The 21,080-nt window shown below is 49.3% G+C and overlaps 1 protein-coding gene across 1 annotated transcript in view; it reads left to right on the top strand.

The window, feature by feature from the left end:
* Positions 1–21,080, top strand: part of ABCA13 (ATP binding cassette subfamily A member 13) — a 296,583-nt gene that overhangs the window by 131,350 nt on the left and 144,153 nt on the right. The window contains 11 exon segments of the mRNA XM_027124171.1: positions 7,693–7,871; positions 10,075–10,255; positions 10,258–10,294; positions 11,620–11,635; positions 13,378–13,521; positions 14,448–14,480; positions 14,482–14,558; positions 14,560–14,618; positions 18,143–18,171; positions 18,675–18,690; positions 18,693–18,904. Coding sequence (XP_026979972.1) covers positions 7,693–7,871; positions 10,075–10,255; positions 10,258–10,294; positions 11,620–11,635; positions 13,378–13,521; positions 14,448–14,480; positions 14,482–14,558; positions 14,560–14,618; positions 18,143–18,171; positions 18,675–18,690; positions 18,693–18,904 — 983 coding nt within the window.

Genomic DNA, 21,080 nt, shown 5'->3' with positions numbered 1-21,080 from the left:
ATGCCCAGTAGTGGGATTGCTGGGTCATATGGTAGTTCTATTTTTAGTTTTTTAAGGAACCTCCATACTGTTCTACATACTGGCTGTATCAATTTACATTCCCACCAACAGTGCAAGAGTGTTGCCTTTTCTCCACACCCTCTCCAGCATTTGTTGTCTGTAGATTTTCTGATGATGCCCATTCTAACTGGTATGAGGTGATACCTCATTGTAATTTTGATTTGCATTTATCTAATAATTAGTGATGTTGAGCAGCTTTTCATGTGCTTCCTGGCCATCTGTATGTCTTCTTTGGAGAAATGTCTATTTAGGTCTTCTGCCCATTTTTTGATTGGGTTGTCTGTTTTTTTAATATTGAGCTGCATGAGCTGTTTGTATATTTTGGAGATTAATCCTTTGTCCATTGATTCATTTGCAAATATTTTCTCCCCTTCTGAGGGTTGTCATTTCGTCTTGTTTGTAGTTTCCTTTGCTTTGCAAAAGCTTTTAAGTTTCATTAGGTCCCATTTGTTTATTTTTGTTTTTATTTCTATTACTCTAGGAGGTGGATCAAAAAATATCTTGCTGTGATTTATGTCAAAGAGTGTTCTTCCTATGTTTTCCTCTAAGAGTTTTACAGTGTCCGGTCTTACATTTAGGTCTTTAATCCATTTTGAGTTTACTTTTGTGTATGGTGTTAGGGGGTGTTCTAATTTCATTCTTTTACATGTTGCTGTCCAGTTTTCCCAGCACCACTTATTGAAGAGACTGTCTTTTCTCCATTGTATATCCTTGCCTCCTTTGTCATAGATTAGTTGACCATAGGTGCGTGGGTTTATCTCTGGGCTTTCTGTCCTGTTAAATTGAACTATATTTCTGTTTTTGTGCCAGTACCATATTGCCTTGATTACTCTGGCTTTGTAGTATACTCCGAAGTCAGGGAGTCTGATTCCTCCAGCTCCATTTTTTCCCTCAAGACTGCTTTCACTATTCTGGGTCTTTTGTGTCTCCATACAAATTTTAAGATATTTTGTTCTAGTTCTGTAAAAAATGCCATTGGTAATTTGATAGGGTTTGCATTGAATCTGTAGATTGCTTTCTGTAGTACAGTCATTTTCACAATATTGATTCTTCCAATCCAAGAACATGGTATATCTCTCCATCTGTTGCTATCATATTTAATTTCTTTCATCAGCGTCTTATAGTTTTCTGCATACAGATCTTTTGTCTCCCTAGGTAGGTTTATTCTTAGGTATTTTATTCTTTTTGTTGTAATGGTATATCGGAGTGTTTCCTTAATTTCTCTTTCAGACTTTTTGTTGTTAGTGTATAGGAATGCAAGAGATTTCTGTGCATTAATTTTGTATCCTGCAACTTTACCAAATTCATTGATTAGCTATAGTAGTTTTCTGGTAGTATCTTTAGGATTCTCTATGTATAGTATGTCATCTGCAAACAGTAGCAGTTTTATTTCTTCTTTTCCAATTTGTATTCCTTTTATTTCTTTTTCTTCCCTGATTGTCATGGCTAAGACTTCCAAAACTATGTTGAATAATAGTGGTGAGAGTGGACATCCTTTTCTTGCTCCTCATCTTAGAGGAAAATGCTTTCAGTTTTTCACCATTGAGAATGATGTTTGCTCTGAGTTTGTCATATATGGCCTTTATTATGTTGAGATAGGCTGCCTCTATGCCCACTTTCTGGAGAGTTTTTATCATAAATCGGTGTTGAATTTTGTCATAAGCTTTTTCTGCATCTATTGAGATGACCATATGGTTTTTATGCTTCACATTGATTTATTTGTGTATATTGAAGAATCCTTGCATCCCTGGAATAAATCTCACTTGATCATGGTGTATGATCCTTTTAATGTGTTTTTGGATTCTGTTTGCTAGTATTTTGTTGAGTATTTTTGCATCTATGATCATCAGTGATATTGGCTGTAGTTTTCCTTCTTTATGACATCTTTGTCTCTTTTGGTATCAGGGTGATGATGGCCTCATAGAATGAGTTTGGGAGTGTTCCTTCCTCTGCAATTTTTTGGAAGAGTTTGAGAAGGATGGGTGTTAGCTCTTTTCTAAGTGTTTGATAGAATTCACCTGTGAAGCCATCTGGTCCTGGACTTTTGTTTGTTGGAAGATTTTTAATCACTGTTTCAATTTCATTACCTGTGATTGGTCTGTTCATATTTTCTGTTTCTTCCTGGTTCAGTCTTGGAAGGTTATACCTTTTTAAGAATTTGTCCATTTCTTCCAGGTTGTCCATTTCATTGGCATAGAGTTGCTTGTAGTATTTCTGCGGTGTCTGTTGTAACTTCTCCCTTTTCATTTCTAATTTTATTGATTTGAGTCCTCTCCCTCTTTTTCTTGATGAGTCTGGCTAATGGTTTATCAATTTTGTTTATCTTCTCAAAGAACCTGCTTTTAGTTTTATTGATCTTTGTTATTGTTTTCTTTGTTTCTGTTTCATTTATTTCTGCTCTGATATTTATGATTTCTTTCTTTCTGCTAACTTTAGGTTTTGTTTGTTCTTCTTTAGTTCCTTTAGGTGTAAGGTTAGATTGTTTATTTGAGATTTTTCTTGTTTCTTGAGTTCGGCTTGTATAGCTATAAACTTCCCTCTTAGAACTGCTTTTGCGGCATCCCATAGGTTTTGGATCATCGTGTTTTTGTTGTCATTTGTCTCTAGGAATTTTATTTCCTCTTTGATATCTTCAGTGATCTCTTGGTTATTTGGTAATGTATTGTTTAGCCTCCATGTGTTTGTATTTTTTACGTTTTCTTCCCAGTAATTAATTTGTAATTTCATAGTGTTGTGGTCAGAAAAGATGCTTGATATGATTTCAATTTTGTTAAGCTTACTGAAGCTTGATTTGTGACTCAAGATGTGATCTATCCTGGAGAATGTTCCATGCACACTTGAGAAGAAAGTGTAATCTGCTGTTTTTGTGTGGAATGTCCTATAAATATCAAGTAAATCTATCTGGTCTATTGTGTCATTTAAAGCTTGTGTTTCCTTATTAATCTTCTGTTTGGACGATCTGTCCATTGGTGTGAGTGAGGTGTTAATGTCCCCTATTATTATTGTGTTACTGTCGATTTCCTCTTTTATAGCTGTTAGCAGTTGCCTTATGTATTGAGGTGTTGGGTGCATAAATATTTATAATTATTATGTCATCTTCTTGGATTCATCCCTTGGTCATTATGTAGTGCCCGTCCTTGTCTCTTGTAACATTCTTTATTTTAAAATCTATTTTATCTGATATGAGTATTGCTACTCCAGCTTTCTTTTGATTTCCATTTGCATGGAATATCTTTTTCCATCCCCTCACTTTCAGTCTGTATGTGTCCCTACGTCTGAAGTGGGTCTCTTGTAGACAGCATATATATGGGTTTTGTTTCTGTATCCATTCAGCGAGCCTGTGTCTTTTGGTTGGAACATTTAATCCATTCACGTTTAAGGTAATTATCGATATGTCTGTTCATATTACAATTTTCTTAATTGTTTTGGGTTTCTTTTTGTAGGTCCTTCTCTTCTGTTGTGTTTCCCACTAGAGAAATTCCCTTAGCATTTGTTGTAGAGCTGGTTTGGTGGTGCTGAATTCTCTTAGCTTTTACTTGTCTGTAAAGCTTTTGATTTCTCCATTGAATCTGAATGAGATCCTTGCTGGGTAGAGTAATCTTAGTTGTAGGTTCTTCCCTTTCATCACTTTAAACATGTCATGCCACTCTATTCTGGCTTGTAGAGTTTCTGCTGAGAAATCAGCTGTTAACCTTATGGGAGTTCCCTTGTATGTTATTTGTCATTTTTCCCTTGCTGCTTTCAATAATTTTTCTTTGTCTTTAATTTTTGCCAATTTGATTACTATGTGTCTCGGTGTGTTTTTCATTGGGTTTTTCCTGTATGGGACTTTCAGTGCTTCCTGGACTTGGGTGGCTATTTCCTTTCCCATGTTAGGGAAGTTTTAGACTGTAATCTTTTCAAATATTTTCTCGGGTCCTTTCTCTCTCTCTTCTCCTTCTGGGACCCCTATAATGTGAATGTTGTTGCATTTAATGCTGTCCCAGAGGTCTCTTAGGCTCTCTTCATTTCTTTTCGTTCTTTTTTCTTTATTCTGTTCCGCAGCAGTGAATTCCACCATTCTGTCTTCCAGGTCACTTATCCATTCTTCTGCCTCAGTTATTCTGCTATTGATTCCTTCTAGTGTATTTTTCAGTTCAGTTATTGTATTGTTCATCTCTGTTTGATCTTGAATTCTTCTAGGTCTTTGTTAAACATTTCTTGCTCTTCTCGATCTTTGCCTCCATTCTTTTTCCCAGGTCCTGGATCATCTTCACTATGATCATTTTGAATTCTTTTTCTGGAAGGTTGCCTATCTCCACTTCATTTAGTTGTTTTTCTGGGGGTTTATCTTGTTCCTTGTTCATCTGTTACATAGCCCTCTGCCTTTTTATTTTGTCTGTCTTTCTGTGAATGTGGTTTTTGTTCCACAGGCTGCAGGATTGTAGTTCTTCTTGCTTCTGCTGTCTGCCCTCTGCTGGATGAGGCTATCTCAGAGGCTTGTGCAAGTTTCCTGATGGGAGGGACTGGTGGTGGGTAGAGCTGGCTGTTGCTCTGGTGGACAGAGCTCAGTAAAACTTTAATCTGCTTGCCTGCTGATGGGTGGGGCTGGGTTCCCTCCCAGCTGGTTGTTTGGCCTGAGGCGACCCAACACTGGAGCCTACCAGGGCTCTTTGTTGGGGCCAATGGCGGACTCTGGAAAGGCTCACCCCAAGGAGTACTTCTGAGAACTTCTGCTGCCAGTGTCCTTGTCCCCGTGGTGAGCCACAGCCACCCCCTGCCTCTGCAGCAGACTCTCCAACACTAGCAGGTGGGTCTGGTTCAGTCTTCAATGGGGTCACTTCTCCTTCCCCTGGGTCCCAATGCGCACACTACTTTGTATGTGCCCTCCAGGAGTGGAGTCTCTGTTTCTCAAAGTCCTGTCAAAGTCCTGCAATCAAATACTGCTAGCCTTCAAAGTCTGATTCTCTAGGGTTTCCTCCTCCCATTGCTGGACCCCCAGGTTGGGAAGCCTGACATGGGGCTCGGAAGCTTCACTCCGGTGGCTGGACTTCTGTGTTATAAGTGTTCTCCAGTTTGTGAGTCACCTACCCAGCAGTTATGGGATTTGATTTTATTGTGATTGTGCCCCTCCTACTGTCCCATTGTGGCTTCTCCTTTGTCTTTGGATGTGGGATATCTTTTTTGGTGAGTTCCAGTGTCTTCCTGTCAAAGACTGTTCAGCAGTTAGTTGTGATTTCGGTGCTTTTGCAAGAGGGAGTGAGAGCACGTCCTTCTCCTCTGCCATCTTGAACCAATCCCACCATGTGGCTTCTGCAGCCTCATGTCCTCAGACAGCCTTGCTTCCCCCCTTCTGCTTGGGGAGGAGAGGAGACAGCCATGTGCCCATGTCGGGTGGTTGTAGGACCCTGGATGGTGTCCGGGACAGAGTGCAGGGGCAGTGCCGGCTGTGATGTGATGTAATTACCCACCTGCTACTCCCCCTCATCCCCCAAGGGATGGTTATTAGTGTGTGGGATCTTGGGGTATATTCCACCTGCTCTAGTTGGTTAGGGCTGCATCACAAAGTACACAGACTGCAGGGCTTAAACAGGAGACACATATTCTGTCACAGCTCTGGGCTCTGACTCCATGATCCAGGTGTGAGCAGGGCTGGTTCCTCCCGAGGCCTCTCTCCTGGGTGTGTGGACGGCCGCCTTCTCCCCGGGTCCTCACATGGTCATGCCTCTGTGTGTGTCTGTGTCCTGATCTCTTCTTCTAAGAACACCAGTCCTATTAGATCAGGGCCCACCCCCATGACCTCATTTTACCTTAATCACTCTTTAAAGACTGTCCCTCCAAATACAGTCACATTCCGAGGTACCAGGGCTAAGACTCCAACAACCTGTAACAGGTGGTAAATACTGGACCAAATACCAGCTCAGCATCTTCCTTCACATCAAAAGACAAGGGACCCCCACGCTTTCCTTTGCGGTCAGCTCTTTGAATCTTTTGAGTCGTGTGTGTGATTGTGTGTCTCTTCTGTGCTCGATGGTCAAAGTGCTAAAGTATAAAACAGTCTGCATGGAGGCCTTTATCTCTTCAATCACTTGTAGAACTTAGACCACGCATCAAACATCAGCTAGGCTGTGTTAAAAGAAAAATTATAGGCGTTAATAATTAAATCCACTTTCATTTCAACATATAATGGGGCAAAGTAACTATTAAGTGGATGAAATTAATTTGGAGGATCCGTTTGAAGAATGCCAATATACCTCATATAGAAATGTTAGCACTCTGAGTTATCCTTCTCTGTAGGGTTTTTTTTAAACATCTTTATTGGAGTATAATTGCTTCACAGTATTGTGTTAGTTTCTGCTGTATAACAAAGTGAATCAGCTATATGCATACGTATATCCCCATATCCCCTCCCTCTTGCGTCTCCCTCCCACCCTCCCTATCCCACCTCTCTAGGTGGTCACAAAGCACCAAGATGATCTCCTCGTGCGATGCAGCTGCTTCCCACTAGCTACCTACTTTACATTTGGTAGTGTATATATGTCCATGCCACTCTCTCACTTCGTCCCAGCTTAACGTTACCCCTCCCCATGTCCTCAAGTCCATTCTCTACATCTATGTCTTTATTCCTGTCCTGCCCCTAGAGTCATCAGAACCATTTTTTTTTTAGATTCCATATATGGTGGTGGTGAAAAGGCAGATCACGGGGGTTCTCACCTGTTCTTCTTCAGTGGGGACGTGGACAGTCAAGGCTGGTAACAAGGAGTGTAGTTGGAGGCGTGTTTCTCCTTCTGGCCAGTTTGGTTTTGTTTTTCGTTTCTGGTTGAGCCTTTGTAACCGTGTGTGCACCGCTGCCCAGAGGCCCACGTTCCACCCCTCGTGGGCAGGAACCCCAGTGTTAGTGTTACTGTTTACAGCGTCCTCTGTGCATCATGTGCATTTGTGCATCTATGGTAATTCAGCAAATGAAGCTTCATCTCTAACATGAATTTGTGTAATAAATAGAAGCGAAAGTCCCAGGTGTAACACACTTTAGAATGCTCAAAGTGTTTCACAAGTGCTAGTTTATTCGAGGCTCCATGAGAGAGACTATCGCTGCCCCTACACATGGGGATGTGCTTCCCAGGAGACTGGCGGGGGGGCGGCTGGTCCCCACGCCAGTCCTGTCGGGGCCTGGGGCTTGTCCACAGAGCACAGCTTAGCAGGAATCTGTGGATAAACAAGCTCCCATTGTGACGGTTTTATACTGTAAGTCAATATTGTAATTGTTTTCTGACTGCCCAAGTAAAATACGAATCTCACAGAAAATTTGGGACAGCACCGCCGAGCAATGGTCACCTTCTCTGGAGACTGTCAGTCGTGTGTGTAACTAACCCGCCTGCCATCATTCCTCTGCATACGTACAAACACCTGTGTGCGTGCGTGCTTGTTTTTATTTTCTTGCAAAATGTGTAGCATAGGGTACAAAACTTTGTAGTCAGTGATTTCACTTAATTTTTGCCATCGTATAATCTGCCTCTTGAGAAAGATTTTGAATTGCTTTGCAAGTTTCACAGAACTAGAATTCAAGCCCGAGGCAGCCACTGAGTTATTAACTGTGAACGTTACTTTGGGGGCTTTTGAACTCCCCTCAGGGTGAATTGCATCTTCTCACAGGCTCATCCCTGCAAAATGGGGAAGGAGAGCTGGAAGGAGGCCCCCCAGGTGTTGTCCTGCTTTCTGTGACCAAGGAGCATGATCACCACCAGGTGGAGGTCCGGGACCTGACCCTGACCTTCCACAGGTACCAGATCACTGCCCTGCTGGGGACCAACGGTGCTGGGAAGACCATGTACGTCCCACTCCCCTCCTGAAACCTGGGGCTTTGGTTCTTACAGATACCAGTTTACCTGTGAGACAGAAGCTAGATCGCTTTTCTTCTTTTTTTTAATTTTGTCTCAGTACAGAGTTTAAAGACACAGCAGAAAGACAGACTTCTCACTAGAGGTGCCGTGGGTCTGAGCAGACTCAAGGGAGGGGGAGGGACTTTTAAAAATAAATTTAATTCTTTTATTCCCTAAAAGATATTCACGGTTTCACTTTGGCCTTTGAAAGTCCTATGACTTTTTTTTTCTCCTACTAAGTTTAACTCTTCTTGCGTATCTAGAGGAAGATGAAATTTGCAATGACGCTTGCAACTTTTTTAACACCTGAGTATTTTTCTTTTTCATGTTCTGCTTTTTGTGTGGTTGTGTTTGTGTGAACCCTTTATTTTTGATTTGGGATCCAATGGCTCCAGATCTGTTTAAAGAATCAAATCATGTGATCCCAGAGAAAGGATGAGCTCAAACATTCATGGCCCACAAAACAGCCCTGAGCTGACTGTGGAAATGGGGCGTGTTTAAGGGCAAACCACCCAAATTACTGACTGTCTCTTTTGAACAAGTGACTGTCTTTTTGTTCTTTATTAGTAGGACTAAAGTATATGCTTAGTTAAAGCAAGAAAAGGGAGTATTTGCTTCAGAATTCTTATAGGTGGAAAACATAAAGCTTCAGAAATCTTTTACTGTGAAAACGTGGAAAGGTTTCTACTTTCCTCGGATGCTGAAATAGAGTTGAAGATTACGCTGTGTAGTTTTTTAGTGTTTTCAGATCAGGAAAGGAAACGTTGCTCAAATAATGACTCAGAAAGCCAGCCTCCACACTGTGCTTTCAGTAATGCACATTTCCTACAAGAAAACCTGGAGTTTGTATTCAGCACAACGATGAGAATTAAATCAGGAGTTTCTCGATGTTTCGAGGGTCGCTGACTGCGTCATTTTTTGTGCCTGTTTGCAGCAGGCTGTGAGTTACCCCAGGGATGTCTCTTCCTGGCAGGTCTCAGAGGAGAGGCTCAGAGGCCTGTTCACTGGTTGGTGGTCACTGCTTGAAATGAAAAGCTCTGAGACTCATCCAGATGTGTACACTCGGTCCCATTGTATCCCCCGAAGAGGTTTGAAAATTTTATAGCGCACAGTTGTCAATCAAAGTTACTGAGGTGCAGTTCACGTGCAGCAAACAGTATGTGTCCAGATGTGTGTCTGATGGGCCGACAGGCTTAGCTACAGCTGCACAGCAGCCGGGGGAGGAACAGGACACCGACGTTTGTGACGCTCCCCGCCCCAAGGCCCCTGTGCCTCCTGGATCCTGGCCCCCGAGCGACCAGACCTGCTGTTTGTTGCTGTTACGCGGTTTGCATTCTCTAACGTTTCCTATAAGTGGAGTTGTGCTGGGTCCCCCGTTGGCACGATGCTCGGAGACCCACGTGTGGTACTGTCGCATCAGCTGTCTGGTCCTGAGGATTCCACGTGGTGGAAACACCACAGTTGGTTTATTGTTTCACCTGTTGGTGGCAGTTGAGGTTGTGTCCAGGTTTTGGTGATTAGGAACATTCACGTAGACCCCTTTGTGTGGACACACATTTTAATTTCTTTCTGTAAGTAGTTAGGAGTGGTTTGCTAGGTCTTGTGGTGGGTGTATATCTCACTTTGGAGAAAAAGAACATAGTCTAAAGCATGAATAATAAACTCCCTGAACTAGCAGACTGGGCAGACCTCAGGTGTCCTGTGGGCAAGGCAGACAGGAGTTTCTGGAGACGGGCCTCGGCTTGTCGTGGATTTGACATGGCAGACAGGTGGCTCCAGCCACCTGTAGAGGAATGAGGCCCGGCTGCAGGTCTGGGGGTTGAGGTTGCGTCTCTGCTCGCCTCACATCCAGTGAGGACTTGGGTGATCGGCTGTTTCTCTAGCTTGCTTCCTCGTCTGTGACGACAGACTCGGAGTCACCATCCTACACTCGCAGCTCTGAGGTCGGTGGCCACAGCGCCTCCCAGAGGAGCATGACCAGACCGCAGGCCCGCGTCCCGCCGAGCTCCTGCCATTTTTTGCCTCCGTGTGTAGGAGGCAGCTGGCGGGAGGTTGGGTGCGACCCCCCGCAGGCTGCAGGCATCCCTGGGACCGCTGGGGGGTCAGGGCGGCACACCCCCCCACCCCCCCGCTTACGTGTCTTCTTTCTCTGCAGATCTTTACTGAGGGGGCTCTACCGCTCCTGCCATCCGGAGCCATTGCAGTCAATGGCAGGAACGTGCAGACGGAGGCACCCTCGGTCAGGGCAGAGCTGGGCACGTGTCCGCAGCGCCACGTCCTGTTTGCCCCCCTCCCGGTGCTCGACCACCTGCTGCTATTCCCCTCCCTGAAGGCACCACGGGGACCCATCAGGAGCTGCGTGGGCATGTCCGTAGGTGAGGGGCAGCCACCTCTGCCCCCGCTGCCTCCGTGTATGGGTGTGTAACAGGTGTGGGTGCTTCTGGGTGTCCCGAGGTGCAAAGGACGGGCGGAGGGGGTGAGGAGAGGGCGAAGGAGCCTAAGCGGTCCTGCCGAGGAGCCTGGACGTTACCCTGCGGGCAGGTGGTTGCAGGCAGCAGGGGCCGAGCAGCCTGCGGCGCTGCGGGTGTACCGGTGGCCCTGGGCAGGTGCCAGCCCTGAGAGGGACGGGACGCAGAGAGGCCGCTGAGAGCCTGAGTCATGGTTGCGACGGAGGCCCAGGTTTGAAGGCTGTTCACGACCACGTTGACCAGCTGGGTGTCCATGGTGGGGCCAGGAAGGGTCTGGGGTCAGGATGCATTCTGGGGGGAGCAGAGGAGACGTGTGTGGCGAGCGGAGGAAGGGCTGGGCAGCAGGACGGGCTGGGAGGCCACAGAAGCTCCCCCCGTTTCACCGGGATGTGCAGAAGTTGAGCCCAGAAGGCAGAGGGGACCTGAGTTCCTGGTCAGGACACAAAGTGGCGTCTCTGGGAGGTGGGTGTGGAGTGGGTCGAGGGGGAAGGACAGGGCCGGGTGGGGCCTTAAGCCAGCAGGGGAGCCACTGATGTAGAAGACACGGCCGGGGTGGGTGTGAGGGCGTGGCCCACGCTGGGCTTGGCCCTCGGGGGGACGCACAGCCGGGCCAGTGTGGAGGCTCCTTGTTCTCAGGACGACTTCACGAAACAGGACGCCAGGCAGGCCCGACCCACGGCGGGGAGATGCAGCTTTGGGGCCGGGATGTGAGGACGGATGGTCAGTACTGCACGGGCCTCAGAAGAAAATGGGCATCTAAGGAACTGTCACACGTGACCGCGTATCGCTGCCTTGAAGTAGTTTTGCAAGATTCATTTTGTAAAGTGAGGGTTTACAGTCAGCGGGTAGTGAAGGAGAAAGCGTGCAGGGCTTGGGAGTGCTCCGTCCCCAGAGACCCTGTTCCTCACCACGTGAAACAGAAAAACCTTGCGGTTGGGAGCACTGCTGGAAAACGACCCCCTGTCTCTCCAGCAGTGCCCGTCTCCGGGCAGGTGTATTCTCCACGCCTGGAAGAGAGCAGTGCTTCTCTGGAGGACCTCCCTTGAAACGGGGGACTGTGTTTAGGGACAGCGGGTGTGGAGCAGGTCAGATGCAGGTGGTCGCTCACGCTCGCAGGGTCAGATGCGAATTAAGTCTGAACCGAGGCAGCCCCAACCTCAGGGGACACGAGTCCTTAAATCAGAGATGGTGCCTGGGCTTCGTTTTAACGGTGGTCTCCCCCCACCCCCCAGTTCACATTGTTGGCCGGTAAGCGGCGTCTAGAGGCTGTTCTCCACTGCAGGGGGCGGGTTCACATCACGTCTTCAGAAGTGGCTGCGGATGACAGCCACGCTAGTGACCGTGGGGTCTCGAATACACAGGAAAATGTCTCCTTTGCGCTAGTCAAGCCTGTCCTAAACGACAGCAGGTACTTGCAGAGAAGTGACGCGTGTTGCTAAAGGACAGATTGGTTACGTGCCACCTACATTTTTATAAAAGTCACGGGGCACCGATTTTCATTCAAAGTATGCACCTACCCTGGACCACGGCAGACTCTGCTCTCCTAGTGGCTGGGCCTCAACGTAGCTCCTAGCGACGCTTTGCGGGCTCCATCTTTTGATGTGGGTGCAGCAACCTCGGTGGTTATCAGTTTGCTGTGTGTTACCTGGCAACGAGGCTGGTGTGCACAGAGGTGGTCGGGGTGCGATCATGTTTTAGGACAGCTGTTCTCAATTAGCGGAGCGGCGGCTGAAGCCCCTGACTCGCAGCTGAACTCACTGTCAGCTCCCGTGGCAGTGCTTGGTTTCCTTAATGAGGAGCTACAATCCTGTTCAAGGCAAACGGGATCCTGGGTAGACACCTCAGAGGGAACCTTTGTCAAGAGTCAGTCTTTACTGTTCTGCCTTTTATTTGGAGGAGGAGGGAGAAGTCAAGGAGGCACTTTATCAATGGGATGCCGTGATGCAGTTAGTGTGAGTGTCGAGCATTCTGGTGAGCACCGCAGGGCTCCAGCTGCAGGCTGGCTTGTTCGATGGTGAAGAGACCCAAGAGGACAGGTGTGCAGGTGGACATGGGGAGAGGACAGGGCACCGAGCCCTGGACCCTGAAGTGTGAAGAGGATGGAGGGATGAGGAGGAACCCACCAGGCATGAGGGGGAGGGACCGGTGGGGACTGAGGAGGGACCAGTCCATTGAGGAGGGTCAGGTAACATGAAGACTGAAACACGACCTCTGGACTTAGGGTAAGGAAGTGGCTGGTGACTTGGGCAGAGACATCTCAGTAGCACAGTGGGGAGGGAGGTCTCTCTGGAGTCTGTAGAGAGAGGACGGAAGGAGGGGGCTGGAAACCGCACTTCTTCCCTGAAGTCTTGCTGCAAAAGGGAGCAACGAAATGGGACGTTATCAAGATGGAAGAGAAGAGGATGTTTCGAATACGGAGCGAACCACTGAGGCAGATGCGGGCGGTGGCTTGCTGGGCACCATCCTGGGAGTGGCGGGGAGGGTTGTCGGGGGGGGGCGACTCTGTGGAGGGCAGAGCCTGTGGACGCAGAGGGTAGGGAGGGGCTGGGGGGCCCAGAGGAGAGTCCGGTTTTGTGGGTGAGCGATGGCTGGAGAAAGGATGTGGTCGGAGGAGGACGCGTGGGATCGAGCCTCTGGTGGAGCTGCGGCTGCTGGAAGCAGCTGGGTCCAGGGTGTGGCCTGGTGTGGAGTGCATAGGAGTGTGCTGAGTTCAAGGTCGAGAGAGAATGGGCGGGGTTTTGGTATAACATAGAAATGGAATTAGGACCTGCGTGTTTGAGAACATCTGACATCTCACTGCCTTGTTTTGCTGTTGGTTTTCTCTGCCGGTCCATGTGGGACTAACGTGGGCTTAATAAATTCACCTCCTCTGGTGTTGGAGTCACCTGGCCGGGGAGGGGTTGGGGGTCTAATGGGAATGAAGGTGAAGGCAGTCCCCTGCTGAGATGGACCGCTTGTCCTTTTCCTCCCAACTGGGCTGCTGTCCACAGTGGGAGCACCTGAAAAACAAGGGCAAGAACAGCTCCGAATGTAAGTTGAGGTTCACCCTGCAGGAAATGCACGGGGACGCTAACCAACCATCAGGTGGGCAGACCGACAACCAGACCCGAGAAGCTCTCCTGGGCTCCTTCTGGGTGGGGATGAGAAATCCGCAAACAGTGAAACGGACGCGAGGCATTTACTCCGTGGTCAGGCGGGCGGGTTCCTGGGATTTTACCAGTCAGCCTCTTTGCCTGGGGGTTTGCAGTTTCTCGGAGCTGACCGTCTTGAAGCCAGGCTGAGTGGCACTTTTTGATCCCTCCGCGCCCCGTCCTCTCTGGCTGCTCCGTGGCCTCCAGGAAGTTGTGACCCGCCTGCGGCTCCACGGGAGGGAATCCACTGGCTGTGGGTGCTCAGGGGAGGGCTTCGGGGGGCACTGCTCTGAGAGGGGCTGTACAGAGGGTGAGATTAAGTAGGTGGGGGGGAGCTAAGTGTTCCCAAGAGTTCACGGGACTCAGAGTGAAAGGTTACCTGTGAGGAATGACGGCGGTGGCTCCTCTCGTTGGGAGATGCCGGGCGTCTGAAATCAGCGTGGAGACTGAAGGCTCCTGGAGATAAGAGGGGCCGATCCCCACTCTAACGGCGTCTGGTCATTCCTCAGTCAGGAAGGGGCTGCTCCAGACGTAGCGCGCGTGGACCAGAGTCCAGACCTTCCGCAGACGCGCCTGGCGGACTGCTCTGGCCACCCCACCGGCCTCCGCAGGGTCCCGAGGGAACTGAGGGCCCTCGGCAGCAGGTGTGAGTGAAGCCCAGAGAGAAGGCAGCACGTATTTCCTACAAACGGGACCTAAGGGAAGGTCCTGCTCACGAGGCCCCGCGCTGGGTCCCCTGACGTGGCTCCATCTGGGCCCCTCGGGGGCCGGTGCTGTTGCGTCAGGACTCGTGGGCAACGTGGGTCCTGGGCCTCCTCCGTGTTTCTGGGCCTCTTAGAAAGAGCTCGGTCCTCACAAGGCATTGTTTGTGGAGTGGGATTAGGAGTTCGGGGAGGGGAGGGCTGCGTTCTCGTTCCAGAACTCTCTAGGACGTGGGGCTGCCACGGCACCAGCCCCAACACGGCCCGCGCCCTCTCAGGGGGCGCGTGGAGGAAGCTGTCCCTCGGCATCGCCTTCCTCGAGGCGTCGAGGACCGTGGTGCGGGGTGGACCCGTGTTCCTGCCGTGGCGTCTGGGACGTGCTCCTCGAATACCAAGAAAGCGGGACCAGGCGGCGCTCCGCGTTCTCCTCCCGCTGTACCGCCGCGGTGGAGGGGAGCAAGGGGCGTATCCCAATACGTCATCCTTCTCGGGGAAAGAAATTTCCCAGGAGCGCACGGAGACACACCCGTCATGCAGCATCCCTGTGGTGCCGGGCGTCTGGGGGCTGCTCAGCCGGCTTAGCAGTGGGGCCATCCGAGCTTGTCACGCCTGATGTCAGTGGACACTGCACGCATCCACGTTGGGCTCCATTCTGGAGTTATTCTGGGATTACAAGGAGGGGTGTCCCAGCTATAATCTGGAAAAAGCCCTCTGTTTTCTCGGGGAGGAAACCGAGTCAGAGAGATAAGGGCTGGGGTTTGCTTACAGCCACAGAGGAGGTTCCCCGAGCCAAGGGTGGAGCCTGGGCTGGGCTTTGGAAGTTTCGTGTTTCTCACCTGTATTATTGTGTACAGTACTTCCAACTTCGGGCATTAGATGGGTAGTTATTGACTTCCAGCTTCTGATTTCCTGCTGTGATTCTGAAGCACTGCAGCCAGGAAGCACTGCGTTTCACACAGAAACACCGGAGTTTGGAAAAAGCATCGGGAAGAGAGAAACATACCCAATGCTGCTGCTAGGCACGCATGGGAGCAACGGCGGCAGGGTTACCGTGGAAGCTTGTAAAATGTTTTCTTTCCTTTTTGGACTTTTGAGTACAAAGCCTTTTTGACTTAACCTGAAACCTTCACCTCCCTGGGGGAGATTAGGATTTGCTTCTTAAGAAATGCAGGGAGAAGGGAGCAGAGAAAAGTCGTCATAATCTCTCCTTAAGGCAGAAAAGATGCTCCTGTTCATCCCTTGAAGCTTAAAGGCTGGGGTCGGGGAGGACACCTGAAAGGACCACCCTGTCCTTTTCTGTTGCAGAAACCTAGGGGGGTCGTGGAGGGAGAAGACAGAAAAGGCCACAGACCGCCCTGGGCTGGGAGACTGCTCCGGGCCCGTGAGGTGGTCAGGGGTGAGGGATCCTCCTGACCCGGTGCAGCCACATGAGAGCTCATGAGGCCTAGCGGGACGCTGGCCCAGGGCCGCACCCGTGGCGCCTGTCCCGCACTTTCACAGTCCCCAGCTTCTGCACTGAGAGGGCGGCAGAGCCTGCCAGGCATGCTGCCTACGGGGGTGAGGTGGGCCCTGGAAGCCGGGGGAGACTCGGGGGCTGGCGGTCAGCAGGACCGAGGGGCCCAGGGGAGCCGAGGGCCCCGTGCCGTGGGCTGACCCTGTCCGAGGCCCTGCTGCACGGGGGCGGGGACAGGACCAGGTGGTCCTGGTCATCACCCGGGGCCAGAGGATGCTGACCACACCGGGCCCGAGCCCCTCCCCCTGCCCACTGCCCCGAGATCACAGCTCGCCCCTCTCTCCTCTTACCTGAGGCCCTTTGGGGAGAAAAGTAGGATGAGAAATCGTGACCCTCTGTGCAAGAGACTTTGGACACCGCGTAAAGGGACGGGTGACGTTTTGAGATAAAATGAACGTAAATCCTTTCCCTGCCCTGGGAGTGGGGCTGACGAAGAGGACAGGGAGAGGCGGGCAGGTCAGCAGGTACGGTCACTCTGCTCACCTGAGTTGCAGCGCACAGCAAACACCACAGGCTCTTGGTTCTTGTTTATTTTAAGAATCAGCTGGGCCTTCAGGGCTCCGCTGACAGAACATTTGAGTCATGAGCATAATTGTAACTTTGCACAGAACACCAGATACGATAAAAGTCTCGGAAACAGGCAGCTTTCTTCAAATTCTGTTGTTCTAAATTAAATATATTCTCGCTGTTCTAGGTCATTTGGCAGTGGTTGTCTTTGGAGGCTCCTTTGGAAGCATCTGTGTGCGGACGGACGTGTGAAATCAGTCGGATAAGATGGGTGGTACCAGCAGGGAAATAGGTTTTCAAGCATCAGCATGTAGCGGTGTCTGGAAACAGCCCCAAACCTCCAGGCAGCTGTGCCACAGCTTTGTAAACCAGAACTAAGGGCGGCACAAACGCAAGTGATCCCTGCTGAACAGAAGGAGGCTCTGCTGGCAGAACACGGGGCGTTTGGCTCTCCGGCTCCCTGGGATGTGATCTGCGTTTCCTGCTGAGTGATGCTTGGTGCTGAGGTCCTGGTCAGCCCTAGGACCAGTGCTTCCTGGCCTCCCTTGGAGGACCAACAATGACGGAAAAGGTACCAGAGCAAATGGGTCCACTCCTCCCCCTCCTGCTCTACACATCCTGGACGACCTGGGAAATGATCCCACGCCTCTGGACTCCAGTTTGCAAATGGAGACAGTCACGCGCCTTGTGGGGCTGTGTGTGAAGTGAGTGTGTGCAAGTGCCCAGCTCAGTGCCTGGTACGTGGGTGCTCAGCCAGTGGCCGCTCATCACTGCTGTTAAAACAGGCAAGAGAAGTGGTTGGGGAAGGACCACTTTCCGAGAAGAGGGGACCAAACGCACCACCTGAACTGGGGGAACGCTAAAGTGGTGTCTTACTGAGCCACACTTGTCCTTTGAGGTTTGGGGGTGTCTTGAATTTCCTAAATGTCCGCTGAGAAGCATCAAACATCTGTGAACTTAATCTACATTTTTTGGGAATTTACATTCCAGCTAACTTTCATTTTCAGATGACTTGATTGTCTGGAAACACATCATCTGTTCTCTAAACCGTCTCTAACCCCAGATCAGGGACTGAGCACATTTTCTTAGCCTCGAAGGACCTCTCATGCCAGGGGGTTGGCCTTGGTCTTTGGGACACATCTGTGGCGATATTGGCCACTGTGCTCTAGGGGCTATATATCATGGTTTCTTTTTAGATGCAGTTAAGAAAAATGAATTGAGATCCTGGTCTTTCCATCTTTCTCTGCTATTTAAAAATATAAAATCTGGTAGAGTTAAAAATGTGTTTGGGCTTCTCTCTTGGAAAATTTGCTTTTGAGATGAGAATCAATCGATGGGTTTATTTCTATTCAGTAAACTAGAATAGGTAGAATGGGCTCGATGTAGGCCTGAGAGCTTCCCTTCAGGTAGCTGAAGTGAACTTTATGAAAACACCTTGTAGGGCCTCTGGCCTTCTGAGGTCAGTCTGGCCCCTTTCCTCCCCCAGCAAACGTAGTGAAACTCGACAAGCGAGAGAATTCATAGAGGACACGTATGAGCCGAACGTTCGTTTCTGCAAAACGGGGCCACGTGCCCCGTGCTCGGTGGGGCCTTTCTTCCTGGGGAGGGCCCCCACACCTGCCCCCTGCCTGAAATGCACTCTCTGTGGCCACAGCTGCTGTGAGCTCTTCCGGACGGGGCGGCTGGACCCGGGGGCTCCCTGGCTTGTCTCTCAGTGTCACCCTTCATGATGGAGGGTTTGCAGAAGCCGTGTCCTAACCCAGAGGCGTTTCCGGGCTTCTGATTTGGGGGGTGACCTCGGCTAACCTAAAACCCTGTGATGCTCTCGACACCACCCACACCCGCATTGGCTTCCCCCACTGGAGGTTCGAGATGGACCCCTGGCATGTTGTGTGGGTCTGATGCCGGACTGTCATCTTCACCACCCACCACGTGGACTAGGCCGAGGGGCCGAGGGGCCGAGTGACCGCGTGGCAGTGCTGCAGCAGGGGTGGCTCCAGTGCCGCAGCACCCTCTCCAGCCTGACCCAGGCCCACGGGCAGGGCAAGGAGGTGAGACCCCAGGGGTAGTTGCAGGGAGACACGTACCTCCTCGGGGGGCAGAGGAGACAGATCCAGACTGCTCCCCGGTCACAACATTTCCACGTTGGGGTCAGGTCGCTCAGCAGGTGTTTATTCTGAATCCAGCCTGGGCCTTGCCTGCTGCAGGTCTTGGGGAGGTGACAGAACAGGACACAAGGTCCTTGGGGTCTCAGTCCTTGTGGAGGAAACGATGTGCCTGCGAAAGGGAGAAACGGATTATGGACACTGGTGGGTGTGGAGCAAGAATTGGAATTTCAAAATACTTTGCTTAGGGATAGGTGTGAAATCAGTTGATGTAAATTTGGTATGTTTGGGTTTACAATCCTTGCTGTTCCGTGACTTTTTTTTGGATAGCCTTCTGTTCTGGAGGCCGGGACCCGAAGGACACAGCTTGTGCCATGTCTCCGATGCAGACCTACATCCCACAGGCATCCCTCCGAGGCAGCAGCTGGGGCGAGCTGAGCTACACGATCCCTGAGGATGCAGACAAAGCCTGCTTCACAGGGCTTTTCCAGGCCCTGGACCAGAAGCTTCACCACCTGTACCTGACGGGCTGTGGGATCTCAGACACCAGCTTAGAAGAGGTACCTTCTGATGAAAGCTGCCCAAGCAGGCTTTTCTGATCTGTGCTTTGCCTCTCTGGGCATGATGGGGACCCTGTGCATTTTCATTGATTTCCCAGCTCTGACTGGCGTTTAATACACCAGACAGGTGACCGTGGTTCTTTAGGGGAAATAGCATTTCTATATTCGAGAACTTTGGTGTCTTTAATCCAGAATCACTGGCTGTCCAGACAGTTTCAGTAGCGGGAGTCTGCCTGGTCATATTTCCTCACCTGGAGGCGCCTTTCTCTTTCCACTGTGGACCTAGTCCTGCCCAGAAGCCCCGGCCCACGGTGGGCAAAGATGTGCAGAAGGTCACGCAAGGGAGCAATGTGCTCCCCACTCTGCTCCCCTCTCCCTGGGACAGAGTCGGCTGGCACCAGCCCCTCAGTGTGGGTGTGGTTTCTTTGCAGGCATGTCTGGTCTTTGGAGGAGCAGGTCCTGGGACAGACAGCTCACTGATGTGTCACAGCCCCAGCTGCTGTGTTCAGGATATAGTTTTAAGAGAAGAGAACTTTTTAAAGGAATCTTTAAAAAAATCACCCGGGGCTTCCCTGGTGGCGCAGTGGTTGGGAGTCTGCCTGCCGATGCAGGGGACATGGGTTCGTGCCCCGGTCCGGGAAGATCCCACATGCTGCGGAGCGGCTGGGCCCGTGAGCCATGGCCGCTGAGCCTGCACGTCCGGAGCCTGTGTTCCGCAGCGGGAGAGGCCACAACAGTGAGAGGCTCACGTACCACAAAACAAAAACAAAAACAAAAACAAAAACAAAAACATCACCCGGATGCTTTTGTGTGTGTGTGTGTGGGATCTAGTTCCCCGACCAGGGATCGAACCCCTGCCCCCTGAATTGGAAGTGTGGAGTCTCAACCACTGGACCACCAGGGAGATCCCCTGGGTGCTTTTTTTTTTTTTTTTTTTTAAAGCTTTATTGTATAATTGATATAAAAAAATCTCCATATACTTAATGTATACAGTTTGATGAGTTTGTGACATCATCACTACAATCAAGGTAGTAAACATTCACAAATCCAAAAATGTTCTCGTGCATCTCCCTCTTTTTTTTCGTGTGTGCTAAGAACACATGATATGAGAGCTGCCCTCTCAGTAAACACTTTAAGTTGGCTCTGGGAACAGTGTTGCCTGCACAGCTCTGGAATCTAATCATCTTGCTTAACTGAAACTTTATACCCATTGAACGACAAATCCCCTCTCCCCTCCCACACCTTGGCAACCACAATTCTATGCTCTGTTCCTATGAGTTTGACTAGTTTATTCCTCACATAAGTGGAATCAAAAGTATTTATCCTTCTGGGTCCAGCTTATTTCACTTAGTGTAATGTCCTCCGACTTCACCCATGTTGTCACACGTGATAGGATTTCCCTCCTTTTTATGGCTAAATAATATTCCATTATATATATATATATATATGAGTGTACAAGGGTTCTAACCTTTCCATATTCTTGCCAAAAGTTTCTGCACAGCAAAAGAAACAACAGAATGAAAAGGCAACCTACAGAATGAAAGAAAATATTTGCAAACCATATATCTGATAGGGGGTTAATATCCAAAATGTATAAGGCACTCCTACAACTCAATAACAAAGAAACAAATAACCCGATTTAAAAATGGGCAAAGGACCTGAACAGACATATTTCCAAAGAAGACGTACAGATGGCCAACAGTTACATGAAAAGATGCCCAACATCACTAACATCAGGGAAACAGAATTCAAAACCATGATGGGCAACACCGCACGTGTGTTAGGACTTTATATATTTTTGTATATATATATATATATATATATACACACACACACACACATATAAAAAACAAGATAACCTGATGTTTATTAAATTGGCAGTTTCTTAGGCCCAATTTCCACAAATGTTGATTCCAAAGACTTAGACATTTACATTTTTAAGCAAGCACCCCAGTTTTCCTTTGATTTAGGTGGTCTGTGGTCACTGCTATGAAAAACACCCTATAAGAATCTCTTTAAGTTCAAATTTGGTGTGAAACTTCGCAAATCCATCTAATAGAGAGCGAATCTGGGAAACTGTTGTTTTCTGCCTGTAAGACTCTGCTGTGCCTTTTTTCTAAGAAGCCGTATTTCCACCCCTCCCCTGCCTTGCGAGATCTGAGATTGCATTGAAATT

Source organism: Aethalodelphis obliquidens, unplaced genomic scaffold (genome assembly GCF_003676395.1).
Source record: "Aethalodelphis obliquidens isolate GAN/ISIS:26980383/991018 unplaced genomic scaffold, ASM367639v1 scaffold27, whole genome shotgun sequence".
Taxonomy (NCBI): domain Eukaryota; kingdom Metazoa; phylum Chordata; class Mammalia; order Artiodactyla; family Delphinidae; genus Aethalodelphis; species Aethalodelphis obliquidens.
The sequence above is the reverse complement of the archived record's forward strand: the minus strand, read 5'-3'. Positions and strand labels throughout refer to the sequence as shown.